Source organism: Zingiber officinale, chromosome 10B (assembly GCF_018446385.1).
Source record: "Zingiber officinale cultivar Zhangliang chromosome 10B, Zo_v1.1, whole genome shotgun sequence".
NCBI classification, from domain to species: domain Eukaryota; kingdom Viridiplantae; phylum Streptophyta; class Magnoliopsida; order Zingiberales; family Zingiberaceae; genus Zingiber; species Zingiber officinale.
Genome location: NC_056005.1, coordinates 83,347,180 through 83,362,652, shown reverse-complemented (window position 1 = coordinate 83,362,652; position 15,473 = coordinate 83,347,180). Strand labels below are relative to the sequence as shown.

Sequence of the window (15,473 nt, the reverse complement as noted above, 5' to 3'; positions counted from 1 at the left end):
ACTCTGTTTTGTAGATTATAATTTATATATTTGCCTCGGACTAACCTTGTTTTATAGGAAAAGTGGTGGTCCGGGCGCCCGGAGGGGATCCGGGAGCTCGGGAGGCGAATTTTATCCAAACTCTTCGTTGCCACATGGAGCTCATTAGTTGGACCTGCCACGTCCCACCAGGGCGCCCGGAGGGGATCCGGGGCGCCCCGAGCTTCATATAAAAGAAGGGGCAGGGTGGAGCTTCTACAACAACTCTGAATTGACGATCTGCTCTCTTGCGATCCTGCAACGCCGCGACTCTGCTCCGACAAGCTTCATTCTTCTCTTATTGTGTTACATTTGTCGGTATTCTACTTCTAGCTTTTCTGTACTTAATCATTGTAATACATTATTCGAATTGCTAGTGGATTGCCCAACGAAAGTACTCAACGAGTACGGGCTTTGGAGTAGGAGTCGACACAGGCTCCGAACCAAGTAAAAAGAACCTGTGTTAGCATTGTCTTTCTGTTATACTTTTCCGCTGCGCTTACTCGTTTCGAACACTTTTCGATATTCACCCCCCCTCTATCGATTCCTCACGATCCAACACGGTCGACATGTTTTTTACTTCTTACTGGGCATTTGCATAATTGCTCGATCGCTCTGCTTAGCATCACCAGACCGTTTGTTCGATATCGCTCGATCTTCTGCTCGGCATTCGATCGATCGCTTACTCGGTATCGTTCAGGCTTTCACTTGGTATTCGACCGATTGTTTATTCGTCACAATGATCTGATTCTGCCTTTAGAGGGGATTTCGTTTTTCGTGTGGTTGGGTCTAGTTAGTCGGACTTGCGCCTCCTTCGACTAGACTTGAAAGGGAGGATTGTGACGTGGATATGGTTTAAGGCAGGGGAGGAATTAGGAGAATAGGGAGGGGTAATTTAGCCATTTTACCGTAGCACCTCTATTTAGGTTACTGTAGCATGCAAACAAAGGGGGGCTGGGTTTGTGGAATGATTCCGCCGCCACTACAGGACCATCTTCTTCCTCTCAAGCCCCTCGCCGTTGTCGACGCTGACTCTCGCCGCCTGCCATTCCCCTCCTTTTCTTCCTGCGGCCAACGCCTCCTCTTCTCTCTCTCTATTTCTTCTTCTTCCTTCCCACGCCTCTTGCCGGCGCGACGCCGATAACTGGCCGCCACCTCTCTTTCCCTCCTCTAATTCCGCTGCCGGCGACGCTAGCAACCGGTGCCTCCTTCTCCCCCTCGCAACGCCGCCACCAGGGAGGAAATAGGAAGCGGCCTTCGTCTCCCTCTCCTCCTCGTGACTCCTCTACCGGATATATCCGGCGCCGACCGCCACCTCTCTTCCTCTCCCTCTCCCTCTCCTCTACCCATCGATGCCATCCCTCTCCTCCTTCTCCTCTCTTCCCGCGGCCAGCACCGTTACCGGTCTTCTGTCCTCACTGCCGACGCTTACACCACCGCTCCTCCTCCTTCCCTTCAAAACGCCATGGCAGCCCTCTCTCCCTCTCCACGTTGAAGACACTGGTGCCACCCGGGAGCATCTCAGCCACCTCCCTCTCCCTCGGTCACCGGTAGTCAAGCGCAACATCCTCAACACCGACTCGGTGGGTTCCTTATCACCGAGCTGACCACTATTACTGTTGTCACTGATTTGAGCATCTTCCGGTCCCGTCGTGTGCCGGCCTTCGTGCCGTTATCTCATTCCGGCTTTGTATGTTGTGGTGCTTCGGCCTTCGTGCCTTGTTTATTGTTTGGCGTCACTAATTTAGTTGTATTCCGCTCTGGTTGTTTCCCGGCCTGCATGTCGGTGTTTCATCTTGGCCTGCGCGTCGAAGTCTTATCCCGGCTTGCGTGCCGGTATCTTATCCCAGTCTGCGTGTCGGTATCTTATCCCGGCCTGTGTGCCGATCTCGTGTCCCGGCCTGCGCGTTGCTATTATTTCCCAACTTGCAGCTTGTCTTCCAGATCCGAACCGCATTTGGTTCCGTGCCTCCACACCCGGCTCCACATCCGACTCTCGCCTGGCTACTCTTCCAGGTCCCGACCACTCGAGCAGTGTCCCATCCGAGAGCGCCCCCTGAGCCAGGGTACGTTCTCGGTTCATATTCTATGCACATTTCATTATTTTATGACTTAGTCTTGTACTCATATATTCGTTGTATCTGCCTTGAGTATCGGGGTACCGGAGGCCGGATCAACCCGATCGCTGGCTGCAGATAGCGTTGACCAGAGGACTTTGGAAAACTTGGTCAATATATAAGCCATCTCAGCACACCCCCCTCCGGGACGTCGCGATTCGGTCAACATTCTCACCACCTCACCCCGACGGTCCGTCTGACTCAGCTTCCAGATGAGATCAATGCCCTAAGCACAAAATCTAACATTTAACTTGTTCTAACATTTCCCAAAAAAAAAAAATCATGGACCAATCTATTTATGTATGAACTAACTTTATTTGGACACTCAATCAAATCATAAATCAAAGAACATTTTTTTAATTTGCAGCACTTCTTAAGTAGAAAATTTTTTTGGTGCAATGATAAAATTACTATCATATAACCTAATGCTCATGAATTTGAATAGTAAAAAATAACCTCTTACAATGCAAATAAGAATGCATATAATATGCCTAATGTGATCAAACCCTTTCTCATATTCCCGTATTGACAAGAACTTCATGCACCAAATTATCTTGCCCTTTGTAGCACTTATTAAGTTATAGCAAACACTATATCTTCAAACAAGCCAATGACCCAGCCTAGACATTTTGTGCATGCTACTGGACAATAGAAGAGGATGATCTCAATCACTGCAATCAAACATCTGATCATTTTTAGCAAGTTTGGTCAATTGTATCACTAGTGCTTAAACACAACTGCAAGACAATACTTTCAAATTCTTAGAACCACCTAAGTTAACAGCATATACATTCGCTCTTTCTCCTTCTATCTTTTATTTACTGAGTCTCTTTCAGCAATCTCTCGATGCTCTCCATATCGGCATAGAAGCACATCTCGATATCCCATTTCCTCTCTCTGAGAGAGCCGGGGAAGAAGGGACAGATATGGAATGGAGGAGAGGTAGATGGGCATTGCTGTAGCTAGAATCCCCATAGCCAGCTGCGTTGGGGTGTTCGACAGTCGAAGTGGTGGTCGGAGGAATTGAAGGCGGCTGCAACTCCAGTTGCATGTATGAATTTGGGTCCTCGAGAAACTCTTCATCTTCTTCAATGGAGCAAACAGTGCTTGTCTCCGTGTGGATTGTGGACTCATCCATTCCGCGCCGATGCTTTCTCCTCTTCCTTGCTGCTTTCCCCCACCCATGGATCGTGTCCCGGATACTTTGCGGAAGAAGCGCAGCTTTGTAGTTCGATCCCATCTAGACGTTAGTCAAGCAAATGGAATGTTTCAAATCATTGAAGTTCTAATCTTCATGAACCACCCTCAAAGTTTTCTTCTTGGCATATCAAAAAATAAAATTCTAGTCATGGCATTCTCCGATACCTGTGTAACAAGCGCATACAAGGGCAATGTGCTGTAACTGCAGAGGAACTGACCGGCAAATCTGAGAATGATGATAGAAAATACTGAATCAGAACATCGAAGACTCGCAGTTCTAACAGACTCATCGTCTAAGACCTTATCACCAAACTGATTCAGTTCATTGTCAGATAGTTAGTTACCCCAAGATAAGGCGGCAATACACCAGAAAGTGGTTCTTGATGAAGCACGAGTCGTATCCAAACTGCCACTGGAAGTCACAGCCAAAAGGTATGAGTTGCATTTCCTAATTCATCGACTTGAAACTCAAAAAAAAAAAAATAGTCAGTTTTTTTTTCTTACCCAGAACCAGAAGAAAGAAGCAAGCTCAAAGGCATTCTGCAGACGACGAAAAACGCTCACCATTTTTTATTACAACGAAAGCAAACCACTGACAAGAATAGAGACAAACCTGGAAAAGAATGAAATGGATCAAGGATAACAAAAGCTCTGGTTTCTTGAACCAAAATAGATCGTCTCGAGGATTTAATCTCGCGCCAAATCCACTTAAGCCAGCACTTTCCAGTGCTAGAGTTGCGATAACATGCTGCAACTTTGCACCCACCGAGAGGACAAGCTTCATAAGCAGACAAAGAAACTGTAAGTATCCCATCCCTTCTTTAATTTGGTGAGCACTGACAACACAGACGATAAGTAGAGTATCTACCGTAACAGGAATAATAGCTATCCAGAAATAAAGATTAGATCCTGTAAGACCAAAAAATTTAAGATGACACAAGTACTTAGGAGAAGAATAACATCATAAATTAAAATGAGGTAGTATCATGAGTGTACAAGAGTCGACCATTGATGTTGAACAGCATAAAGGCAACGACAAAACCCCACAATTGTGCACTGCAAGAGTTAAAAATTAGAGCCTGTGAGTTGCTATGAGAGAACCTAGCAATATTCAATTGATATTTGACATTGAAATTTCATATGGTGATGCTTCATGTATGAGAGATGTAGAGAGAAGGTTGAAATGGTTTTGCCTGAGTTACAGTTCTTAATTCAAGTTGAGATCTGACCTGATTCAGGTCTCCATCATTGTTGTATGATGTGCTGAGTACTAGTCTAGGCAATGAAGAGATGTGCCAACATCGTTCTATGTCCTATGGTATTAAGACCAACCATTTGTTTCAGAGACCTTAGTGGGCTCTGAGTTAAGCTCACTTTGAGGTTGAGATGTGGTTTGAGACAGGGAGAATGATGTTGATTTTGCATGATGCAACTGATCTACATGCTGCCATGTGATTCGCCCGGCGAGGGACATGAATTTTGCTTGCCGCGCTCCCTAATCTAGGCACCTAGATGCATTAATTGAGGTAGGTCATCTGCAATGTTCGAGTGAGGTACAACTTACAAGGCTAGATTGGGAAAAGGGCAGCTCCTTCAATCCCACATGGTCAAGTTCATGGTAGACTTATATGTAGTCGATATCCCTACCCAAATGTAGGATTGTCAAACAGGCCGCGGCAAGCCAAGCACAACAGGAGGTTGAGTTGTGTAGAACCATCATTGGTTGGAGCCAAGCATGGCCTATTCCAACAAAGACCCCAAACTCTATCGCTCTATACATTCCCCTCTCTCTTCCCCCACTCCACCCTTCCTCCTCATCCTCAAATAATTTTGAGCAATGATAATGAGGATAATTAGGGGAAATACATTGATCTTTAGGGCAACAATACCATTAGCTATATAAGTTTTCATCAACAATTTAGTAGAGTTTTGTATTAGTTGGAACATCATGGCCAATATAGTCTAACAATGCTCAATGAAATTACAAGAAAAAAAAATCCATCCAAACATTCATCTGACCTTACACCAACAATCCTTTTAAACTCTTCTTCCATCGAGCGTATCATGTAACTATGAAAATCATATCTTGGTGTCAGATTGTGGTTCTGCCAAACATACATGAGAGATACGGTAAGCCAATGAGGAAAAAAGTAGAAGTTCCTTATGATGCCATGGTAACGAGGACAATTACATATATGTTAAAACAAAAGCCGTTAGCAGATTATATAGTAGAAGGAAATTAGCTATGCTGATGAACATAATACATCTACTATTGCTCTTCAAAAGAAGGAAAAGCAAAGTGCACATGGGCATCAATAGATTCAAGTTGAAAAGTAGGTTTCAAGCAAAAGCAATTATTGATTTTAACCTCATGAAGCCAACATCACTAATGAACAATATATCAAATATAAAAATATCTCTAAAACTTCCAGCATACCAAGATAAAACCCCGACGAAGGGTAAGGTAGTCAGCCCGTACGACCGACTTTCCAAATTGACGAAAGAAACAAGTCTGCATAATGTGATGTGACAATATTAATAAAAGAAACAAGTAAGATACATTCCTAGGCTCTATAAGATCATTTAGGCAAAGAGCATTTACACCTATCATCCATAAACTGGAGTTAGGTGTTACCTTTGATAAGGAGTCTTATGTTGCTAGAGATTCTTGTATGCTTTTCCTAGTGTATTAAAAGTTCATACAAAATTTTGGATTTAAGGAACTTACCACCCAAATGACAAAGCTATTTCTGCTCCAAGAATTTGACGAGTGGATCTTCATAAAACTTGACTGCCTTCTCATTGTCAATGCTCTGGTTATTTCCGCTGAAAGATGAAATTAAAAACTATTGATGATTCGATATAGATAAATGGAAAGGTCAAAATGTTGCCAAACCTTTAAATATATCAAATTTCTGTTAAGAAGAATCAATTTAACAATTTATATTAACTAGAGCAACCAATAAGCTACAATAAACTAGAGAAGAACAGAATTGAGTAACTAATTTGTGTCAAAGAATATCTTCAGAAACAGAGCCCAGGGAATTACAGTATATGAACTTAAAACCTTGTACGAGCCGGAAAATGAGTGAGGGGAAACTAAAGCTTTTATATTTCTGAAGCTCTGATGGAGATTTTCATTTAGTACAAAGAAACTTACCACCATAAGAATCATACTGATCTCTACGAGCTTCTTCTTCCCAGTTTCTCCATGTATGTATCTGCATATAACAAAGGAATGACAATTTAGATATCTATGCAAAAACAAAGAATTACCAATGAGCAACATGAAGATATAGTTCCTTCTGAAAATTGAATTATAACTTCATAAGTGTCTGGGGGCATTAATGCTACTAATTGAATTACATAAAATTTGAGAATGTTTCTTTTCTACAATTTATCTAAGGCCCTTTTTATTATATCAGAAATAAGAAATAGGAAATATTGAGCAAGAGAACAAAAAAAAAAAATGATATGCATCATTAATGTGGACAACAAAAAGAATGTGAAAGTTATCAATAGATAATATATCAAGCAAGCACTCTTGCTGCTACCCCATGTATAATCACACCTGAAACATAATGTTATGAACATAAACATTTCAAAATCCAAAACAATGTTAAAATACAATTTTGTGTAGATTGTAAGATGGTGCTAGATAGTAGTGTAGGAGAGAGTCTGCACAAACACATTACTCTTTGGTCCTTCGTTTGAGTGTTTCCAAATTCATTGTTCTACTTTGTATACTAATTTTTAATAATGTACCAGTGTTCATCAGAAGCAGCAGTCGGAAGAATTTCTCTCCACCCACAATACTGAAAGCAAGAACATAATGCAAACTCGTGTTTTAACAAGGTTACACTTTACTAATAACTCGAATTTCAATAAGACCATTTTGAGAAATAGGAAAAAAATAGGTTATTTTAGTCATCTATAAATGGCACAACCATAAGGTAATTTCTAATTCACCTGTAACTACATCGAAATACAAAATGTGGTCACAATTAACCAAAAATAATGAGATCCGAAGAAAGCCTACTATATAGTGCATGCTAATCTTTGAGGTGAATGCAGAAATATGTAGAACCCTTAATAATCTTGGATCTATAACAAAGATGATGGCATACAAAGTGGCCTCAAATAAAGAAAGAGATGGCTAAAAAATTGCACTGTCATGTCAATTGTCAATGCCGAAGGAGATTGTCTTCAGCATCATAACATGTTTGACCAGTTTCAACAAAAGATCAGTGGATGTGTGTTATATTGTCTTCTATGCTCATGTATAACTTAGCACTACCCTTGCTTTCCAATTTAAACATGATGACATAGCTGCATAGAAGCACAAAGTCAGATCAACATCAAAGAGCTCCTGATTTAGTGATGTCAAGGTACATGCTTTCCAAATATTGCTGGGGCTACCTCTTAGTTGACATGTCTCTGGTGACAATTGACATGGACCAGAGACTATGGTCAACTGGACACAAATTAACATGATAAACATATATAATTCAGCTAGAACCCAAGAACACTGACTAAATCCAAACATGTATAAGTCCTGTTTGTAATCATGTTAGATGATTGAACTCATCAACTAACCTTTACAATGGCAAGCAACATTGTTAAGCAGCTGTACAATACATGAGTTATTGCCATGACAAATATAAATCTGTGTAGCTGTTCCAAGCCTTCATAAGAAACAAAAGGCTCATGACCCTGTCGGACATACAAAGCTCACCTTTAAGCAATAAAAATTCACAGAAGTATGAGAAAAGGAAAACAATATGGAAAACACCCAAGAATGGGGATCAAGCAAGCAGAATATAAGATAGAATGAACCAGTCGGATTAGAAGACATGCCTCTGAACAGGTCTTTGGATTGTGCTCGGACAAGGTACTTTTAATGGAGAGATGATGAAAAATACCCAAAAGTTTGTGTTCCTTAGCTGGACCGTTTTCAGTTTTTACTGTATCATCAACTTCAGCTCTAGTACATGGTGAGAATTTTCCACTATAGAACTTTGAATTAATACAAATTTTTGAGATACTCCTTGAGGTGGCTGTCAGTAGCAGTGATATAAACCCAAGCAGCATTAATTCTGCAATTAGAATATCAATATGTGAGATGAACAATCAACACTGATATGCCAAGGCAAGCACTCAATCACAAGATTATGTCAGATATCTCTTGCTATTTATTCACTAAAAAACTTTTGTCTCAAAGAAACCACTCTAAATACACAAGTGAATTACCTTCCTTCATTTTTTCTAGTGCTTCAAAAAGTGGGTTCCGACGTGTTTTCTTCAACCACTGGATCAAATATGAGGTAAAACAAAATTATAAGATTTAGCCAAAGCAATGATATGTGCCTAGGTCAATATTTGATCATTTAGTACGACAACATTACAAAATGGGGAAAAGCTTTACCGGTGCACAACTAAAGCAAACTCAAATTGCATGAATAATATATGGGTGAGCCAGCTAGAGGACTAGGTAAAGTGGAGAAAATTTAAACAACAAATGATACAGTAGCAACAGCAGTTACAACTATTATACTATTGTGTTTTAATATATCAAACGGGAGACGCCTCAATTCATTAGAGAATCACTCTAAAATTGAAGCTTCATCATGCACAACTACTAGCCAAGGAACTTAACCAAAATCAAGACAAAATGATGGACTTGATTACAACATGCATTGACAGTAATTTCTAAATTTTAGTGTGACAGTATATTCAATTAAGAAAATTACAAATGTAGGAGCTTGCACCGATCATCGTATGCATAACGCATAACGACAATAACTCCATCTCAATATTAAGTATCCTGAAATCATGAAACTAAACTGAGTAGAACACACATGAATTACTTCAGCAAGGATAAATACATCTGTAAGCATTCTTGTCAAGGAAAAGGGTGCTTTAACTCCTATTGGTGAGGATAAGTAAACTCTGAAATAACGTGTATTTACATTCCCATTCACAAGAAGAGACAAATCAAAAAAGGAAACAAATAAGAAGCTTATAAAAAAAGAATCACAACAGAATCACATTAAGGATGCAGAAACTGCGAATCCAGAAACACTCACCTTACTGAGGCGGTGAATGGATCGCTCCACCAACAAAGAAACAGCGACGAAGATTGTCAAGACAGCAGCCACCGACCATGTGGGCGTCAATGCCAAAGACCGTGTTTCTGGCACGATGGTCGACATTCCACAGCTTTTTCTCAGTATGTACCTCCAATTTCTAGCATCACGCAGCAAAAAAACCTCCAGCCAAAGTCGCACCAGACTCCTCCCTGCTTCTTGATAGTTTCTTCTAATACTTAATCCAAAAGGACATCAAAAGGCATTTCTCCGAATAATCTCCTATCAAAATCTCGACTTTCTTGCGCACATCTACCAACAATTTCAAGGTTCCTTCCGTTTTATCGCTCACAAAGCAGGAACACCTGCAAAGAGCGACCCTCCTCCTCCTCCTTCTCCTCGGGTCAAAATCCCTCCTTTTAAGGGTTCGAAAACCCAAAAACAAGAAATACAAGCAAACAAACAAACAAAAATTCCCTTTTGCAGGGTCAGTCACCAATACTCGAGCTTCACCCGAGAGCACACCCCGGAAGATGGGACAAGGAAGCGGCTCGCGGCTAGCGACAAGCAAATGGGACCTCGGAGGAGCTCCCTATGGCCGAAAAGATTCGATTTTGCGATCAACGAAAGTCTCCTCCTTGCTCTTTCCCTCTGACACGCGCACGAGGCAAAGAGCGACGCAAAGGGCCAGGCCAGAGGACCAATGCAGCAGAAGGCAGAAACAAGAGGGAGTAGGGAAGGAGTGTTGGTTTGTGCGCTGCTCTGTACTCGCAAAAGTTTAAACAAAGCACCAGCAGTTGCCAGCTTCCCCAGTCAACCTCGGCCTAATACAATACTCTTCTCCTCTCCCCTTCTCTCTTTCTCTCCTGTCTCAAATTGCATCATCAAGAAGAGTAATCGATGTCAAATAAATCCAATAGAAACAATAATTAATAGAAGTTGTAATGTAATGCGGCCATGCCGGGATGTTATTAGATCACATGCCAGCCAAAGCAACCATGGATCACAGCTAATGTATCGTTCCAGTTTTGATGATACATGATCTGATTAATTATTTTAAAATACGTAAACTTCTCCCTCATGGATTAGTACAGTCGATACAATGTTCACTCCTAGCTTAAAGGGCCAGCATAAAATATCCCATAATTTATCTATCTATTACGGGGTCAGTAATATTGGACCGAGCAATATCATCATGCTCCAATAAAATACACTAGCTTCATCTCCCGGACAATAATGAAAGGGTTAGGCCTTCCAAACACTTAGAGATAGAATTAAGCAAGATTTGCCAGATTAATACCAGACACATGCTAACTGACAAAACTGATATCTATTTTCTCTTACCTCTATTTTTTTCCCTAAAAATACATATTTTGATTTTGTAGATTTTTTTTTCTAAAAATACATATTTTATTTTAGTAGATTTGTGGTTACCATTTTAAGTAAAATTTATTGGGTAAAAAAAAAATTTAAATAGTGTTTCTTAAAGTGATTTTTAGAGATTATATAAAAGTTGTCAAAATTGATATATGATGAGGTCGGATCCTCTGGACCACAAAGTACGGTCCAGAGGATGGACCACATCATTCATAGGTGGGATCTCATGGACCCTACCTATATTAATATTTCTTAAAGTGGTTTTTAGAGATTATATAAAAGTTGTCAAAAATGATATATGATGAGGTCGGATGGGTCACAAAGTGTGGTTCAGAGGATGGACCGCATCATTCATCGGTGGAATCTCATAGATCCTACCTGTTATACAGGTAGGGTCCATGAGATCCCACCTATTAGTAACCCCTGGTCCAAGAATAGATCATGGGTTACGGTCTAGAGGATCCGGACTATATATGATCGATTTAAGTTATTTAATCGCTTAAAAAATATAAACAAACTCTAGTAATCTCAAAGTTGAGGACAAAATGATCATTTTAAAAGTACTAATGAATTTTAACGACCTCCTACAATAAATAATCTTACAATTATAGATCCTCATCTAGGATCTTTTTAGAACTATCCCATTCGATCTGAAAGGTAGATAAATTATGAAGAGATTCATCCAACATTATGAGCCTTTGCATGAGAGTCAAATCAATTGCGATATATTTTGCACAAATATATCAACTGTGTTAGTCCATATAGGTTAAATTTGAACCATTTCTCGATTTGTGTGTTATCCTTGTGCAGGGGCATACGAAACTTCTATGTATGGTTCCAATTTTATCGGATTCGTTATAATTGATGTCAGATCAAAATGTTCATGAAGTTGAACTCACATTCAAAATCAACAAATAATGGGATAAAAAAAAGCCGAAGGATAAACAAATCAAGGGATGTTCTTGAAGTTGAACTCACATTCAAGATGAAAATGCAAGATCGAAGAATGAATTGAAAAGAGCCGAAGGATAAACAAATAAAGGGATGAACATGTATGGTTGATGGAAAGGCTATGCGTGCCTAATGTATGCAATTCCTTCATAAGAGCCCAACATCTCCCTACCCTACCATTGCATCCCCTTGTTCATATGATAAGCATAAAGGCGTTCGGTGAAAGAGACTTCATCTAGACTATATCCGTCAAACATGGTCCGATTTTGTTATCTATATAAAGGAAAAAATAAATAAATAATGAGAGGCCCCTTTTAATGATTAATAATAAAAAAATAGTACCTTTTTTACGATTCAAAGCCAATCAATGCACCATTCTTCCAATTATCTTAATTACGACGTGACCTGGTGCAAACTTAACTTCTCATCCTTTCTACACCACGCACACACAATTACACAAACACACACAATTAGAGAAATGATAATAAAACCTCGTCGGCGTAGAGAAAATGCCATTGACCTTGTTGGAGTTCACAGCACCAAAAGCTGTGCACAGACGTGTCACAATTGAATTTCTAGCTTCTTTCTTCTTGTTCCTCTTCTTCTCATCCTCCTCCTGTCGTTGTCTGGGCATTATTGTAACATGGGAGATGGGGCTCAGCTCGATTCAGGACTCCATTATTGCTTGGAAGAACTCTGGAAAATAAAACAGGAATTTTCAGTGACAGCTATCTCTGATTTCTTCTTCAACATTCCTCCTGCACGGGGATTCAGAAATGCATGAACATGAAGGGGGGGGGGGGCAATAAATCATGCAAAAAGTAGCATCAGAATAACAACGACACGGCATATGATGTGCTCCTTCCTGGAATTGCCTCGGCGGCATCCCATGTTATGTATTTCAACAATAAATCAATAAATAAATAAATAAATAAATAAATAAATAAATTGGACTGTTTCGAGTCAAATTAAATCTCAACAACCTTCAGAAAGAGAGGTCGCAACAGGGAGAAGAAGAAACACAGTAGAAGGAATTAGTATGAGAGAAATTCACCTAACCAAATAACTTTTTCATCATCTATTCAATCTGGTTAGATGCTACCTCTACATTGAGTTTGAGGGGTCTTCAGGCGCCCTAATAAAATTGGGCCCTTTATTATTAAAAAATTTAAATAGATTTAATAACTAAAATTTAGTTCTTGACAGAGTAGCATTACTGACGCTTCGAATTTGTCCATGACACTTCAATTTCTGCAAGCACTTCTTATTTACCCATTCCAACGGCAACTCTAATTAATTCCATATTAATTATAATTATTAAATCCTTTGCCTCTCGGCTCCCTCGCCTTATAATATTTTTTTCCGTTCTAATTAAAGATCATCAAGTTCTTTGCCTTCTCAATCATCTCTTTGAATTTTAGTTGGTTCCCAATTCCTTGAAGCATAAGATTCATGGTGTGAGTTGCACATGAAGTCTAAAATATATATGACATTTTCTCCTTCAACAAATCTTTCTTAGCCATATTATTCGAAGCATTGTACGTTACCACTTGAATTACACTTTGAGGCTCAACTTCTTCAATGTACTTGTCTACATATTCAAATATATAATTCCCGATGTATGCTTTATCTGATGCTTCCCTAGAAGAAAGGAAAGTTGTGTTTTCTTTACAATTGACACACAAATTTATGATACTTCTTTTTTTCCGATCAATCCAAGTATAGTCAAAATTGAGCAACCAGTCAAAGCTCATTCTTCTTGCTTCTTTAATAGACTTTTAGTTCTAACTCTTCCTTCAATAAGGGCTCCTTTAATAAGTATTGAGTTGGAGGATGATAACCCGGGTCAAATTGACCAACGTCTTCCACAAACCTTTTGAAGCTATCATTGTCAATGACATCAAAAGGAATACCATACTTGTACACTTATCGAGCTAAATATTGATGCGCACTATGTCTTTTGCTCCAAAGTGCATCAATAATATTTTGTTGTTATTTTGTCTTCTTACTTCCACTCAATGAAGATTGAGGATCAATAACGGATGCAAATCTGTTCATAGAGCCAAGAGTAAGCAGGTTCCTTCTTGTCCTTAGAGTCCCTTCGTTTTCCTCATATTTTTCAAGAATAACTTTTTCTCTCACCTCCATTTTATTGATATTCTTTTATTTTTTTGTTCTTGCTTCTTCAATTGCATTCTTACACTTTAATTTATCCTCATCCAAGGACTTCTTACATGGGTCAGCATTTCCCTTGATATTGGCAATATGTTGTTTGAGCCTATAAATTCCACCACTAGTAATTTTTTGACACAACTTATATTTCAACTTATCCAAATTTGTAGAATCCACCATTTCCACAAATTACCATCCAATATCATTTGAATTAAACTTTAAAGGGGGGTAGCAATCGATGACATTGAATTAGATGCTTGAGAAGATATAGTAGCTGGCATTTTACTACAAGTCAAGCATTAAAAAATCATTGATAAAGAACATACAAGCAATGATTATCAAACATTCAAAAAATTCATAGATGATAATTCTCTATTCAAGGCAAGCAATAACATATAAGATTTAAATATTAACATACGATTGAATTTTATTAAGTATTAACCAATGGCTGGAAATGAAAAAAAATGATAATCTCAGTTAACCTCATTAACTATCTCTGGGGGTGATCGGTCCGACCCCACAGAAGTTTTCCACCGGTCACCAGGGTAAATCGAGAAGTGCACGCGATGGCTAGCCCAGAAACCCAGCATCCTTTGGTTACGCATCCCATTTAGAGGAAAAATTTCTGCAAATACGCCGTAGCTGGGTTTTGAACCGCGGGTGCCTAGGTGACAACCTGGATGTCTTACCGCGACACCATGACCCCGGGGACAAAAAAAATGATAATCCCAGTTAGCCTCATTGATTATCTCTGGGGGTGACTGGCCCGACCCCATAGAAGTTTCCCACCAGTCACCAGGGTAAATTGAGAAGCGCATGCGGCGGCCAGCCCAAAAACCCAGCATCCTTTGGTTACACCCCCCATTTGGAGGAAAAATTTCTGCAAATATGCCGTAGCTGGGGTTCGAACCACGGGTGCCTCGTTGACAACTTGGATGTCCTACCACGACACCATGGCCCTAAAAGAGATAAAACAGAATTATCAAAATTGACCGGATCAAATTACCAAATCAAATCATATTAGTATTTAGATTATTCTAATAATTTTATTATAATTATTCTTAGAATTATTCTTTGAATAATTCTATTATTTATTAATTAGTTAATTGACCAAGTACTTTTTGAACATAATATATTGTATTGTCCTTAGAACAAATATCAATGAACAATAGATTTTATTGCTCTCATATTATTTCTTGCTCTCTCCCTATTCTTCTTCTTACATAGTATCAGAGTCATCTCTTTTTTATCTTCCCTCAATTTCTTGAGGCGGAGATCGTATAAATGATGAATTTTAAATTTTTCCCTCAAGCCTCTTCTTTTCTCCTATGCATTTTAATTTTCTTATTCTTCTCTATTTTTCAGAACAAACGAAAAATACTTATTTTCTTCCGCTGCTAACCCCTTTGCTTCTCTTTCCTCTTTCTTAATCTCTATTTTTTTCCTCCACTACCACCGGACAAGTTATTTTTTTTTCCTTAAATGTCAAATACTCGACGACATCAAAGAAGCCAAAAGCAAAGTTCAGACCGATGTCAGATTTGTCACATCG

At 39.4% G+C, this 15,473-nt stretch overlaps 1 protein-coding gene and 1 pseudogene across 3 annotated transcripts; both read right to left on the bottom strand.

Moving 5' to 3' along the window:
* Positions 1 to 2,807: 2,807 nt before the first annotated feature.
* LOC122029526 (MLO-like protein 14) lies at positions 2,808 to 12,533 on the bottom strand. 3 transcript variants are annotated; one of them, XM_042588544.1, is made up of 17 exons: positions 12,270 to 12,533; positions 12,092 to 12,182; positions 9,422 to 10,291; positions 8,586 to 8,643; positions 8,193 to 8,431; positions 7,932 to 8,048; positions 6,496 to 6,556; positions 6,064 to 6,161; positions 5,773 to 5,847; positions 5,355 to 5,440; positions 4,342 to 4,391; positions 4,204 to 4,244; positions 3,949 to 4,113; positions 3,840 to 3,875; positions 3,680 to 3,747; positions 3,501 to 3,561; positions 2,808 to 3,375 (listed from the first exon to the last, which is right to left on the bottom strand). In XM_042588544.1, the coding sequence occupies exons 3-17, from the start codon at positions 9,545 to 9,547 to the stop codon at positions 2,968 to 2,970; spliced, it is 1,689 nt and encodes a 562-aa protein (XP_042444478.1). In that variant the 5' UTR covers positions 9,548 to 10,291; positions 12,092 to 12,182; positions 12,270 to 12,533; the 3' UTR covers positions 2,808 to 2,967. The 3 variants fall into 3 exon arrangements, with proteins under 3 accessions (XP_042444478.1, XP_042444481.1, XP_042444480.1); XM_042588547.1 differs by having other exon boundaries at positions 9,422 to 10,287; XM_042588546.1 differs by lacking the exons at positions 12,092 to 12,182; positions 12,270 to 12,533 and having other exon boundaries at positions 9,422 to 10,497.
* On the bottom strand, positions 11,565 to 11,674 carry LOC122030754 (annotated as a pseudogene).
* Positions 12,534 to 15,473: the final 2,940 nt, after the last annotated feature.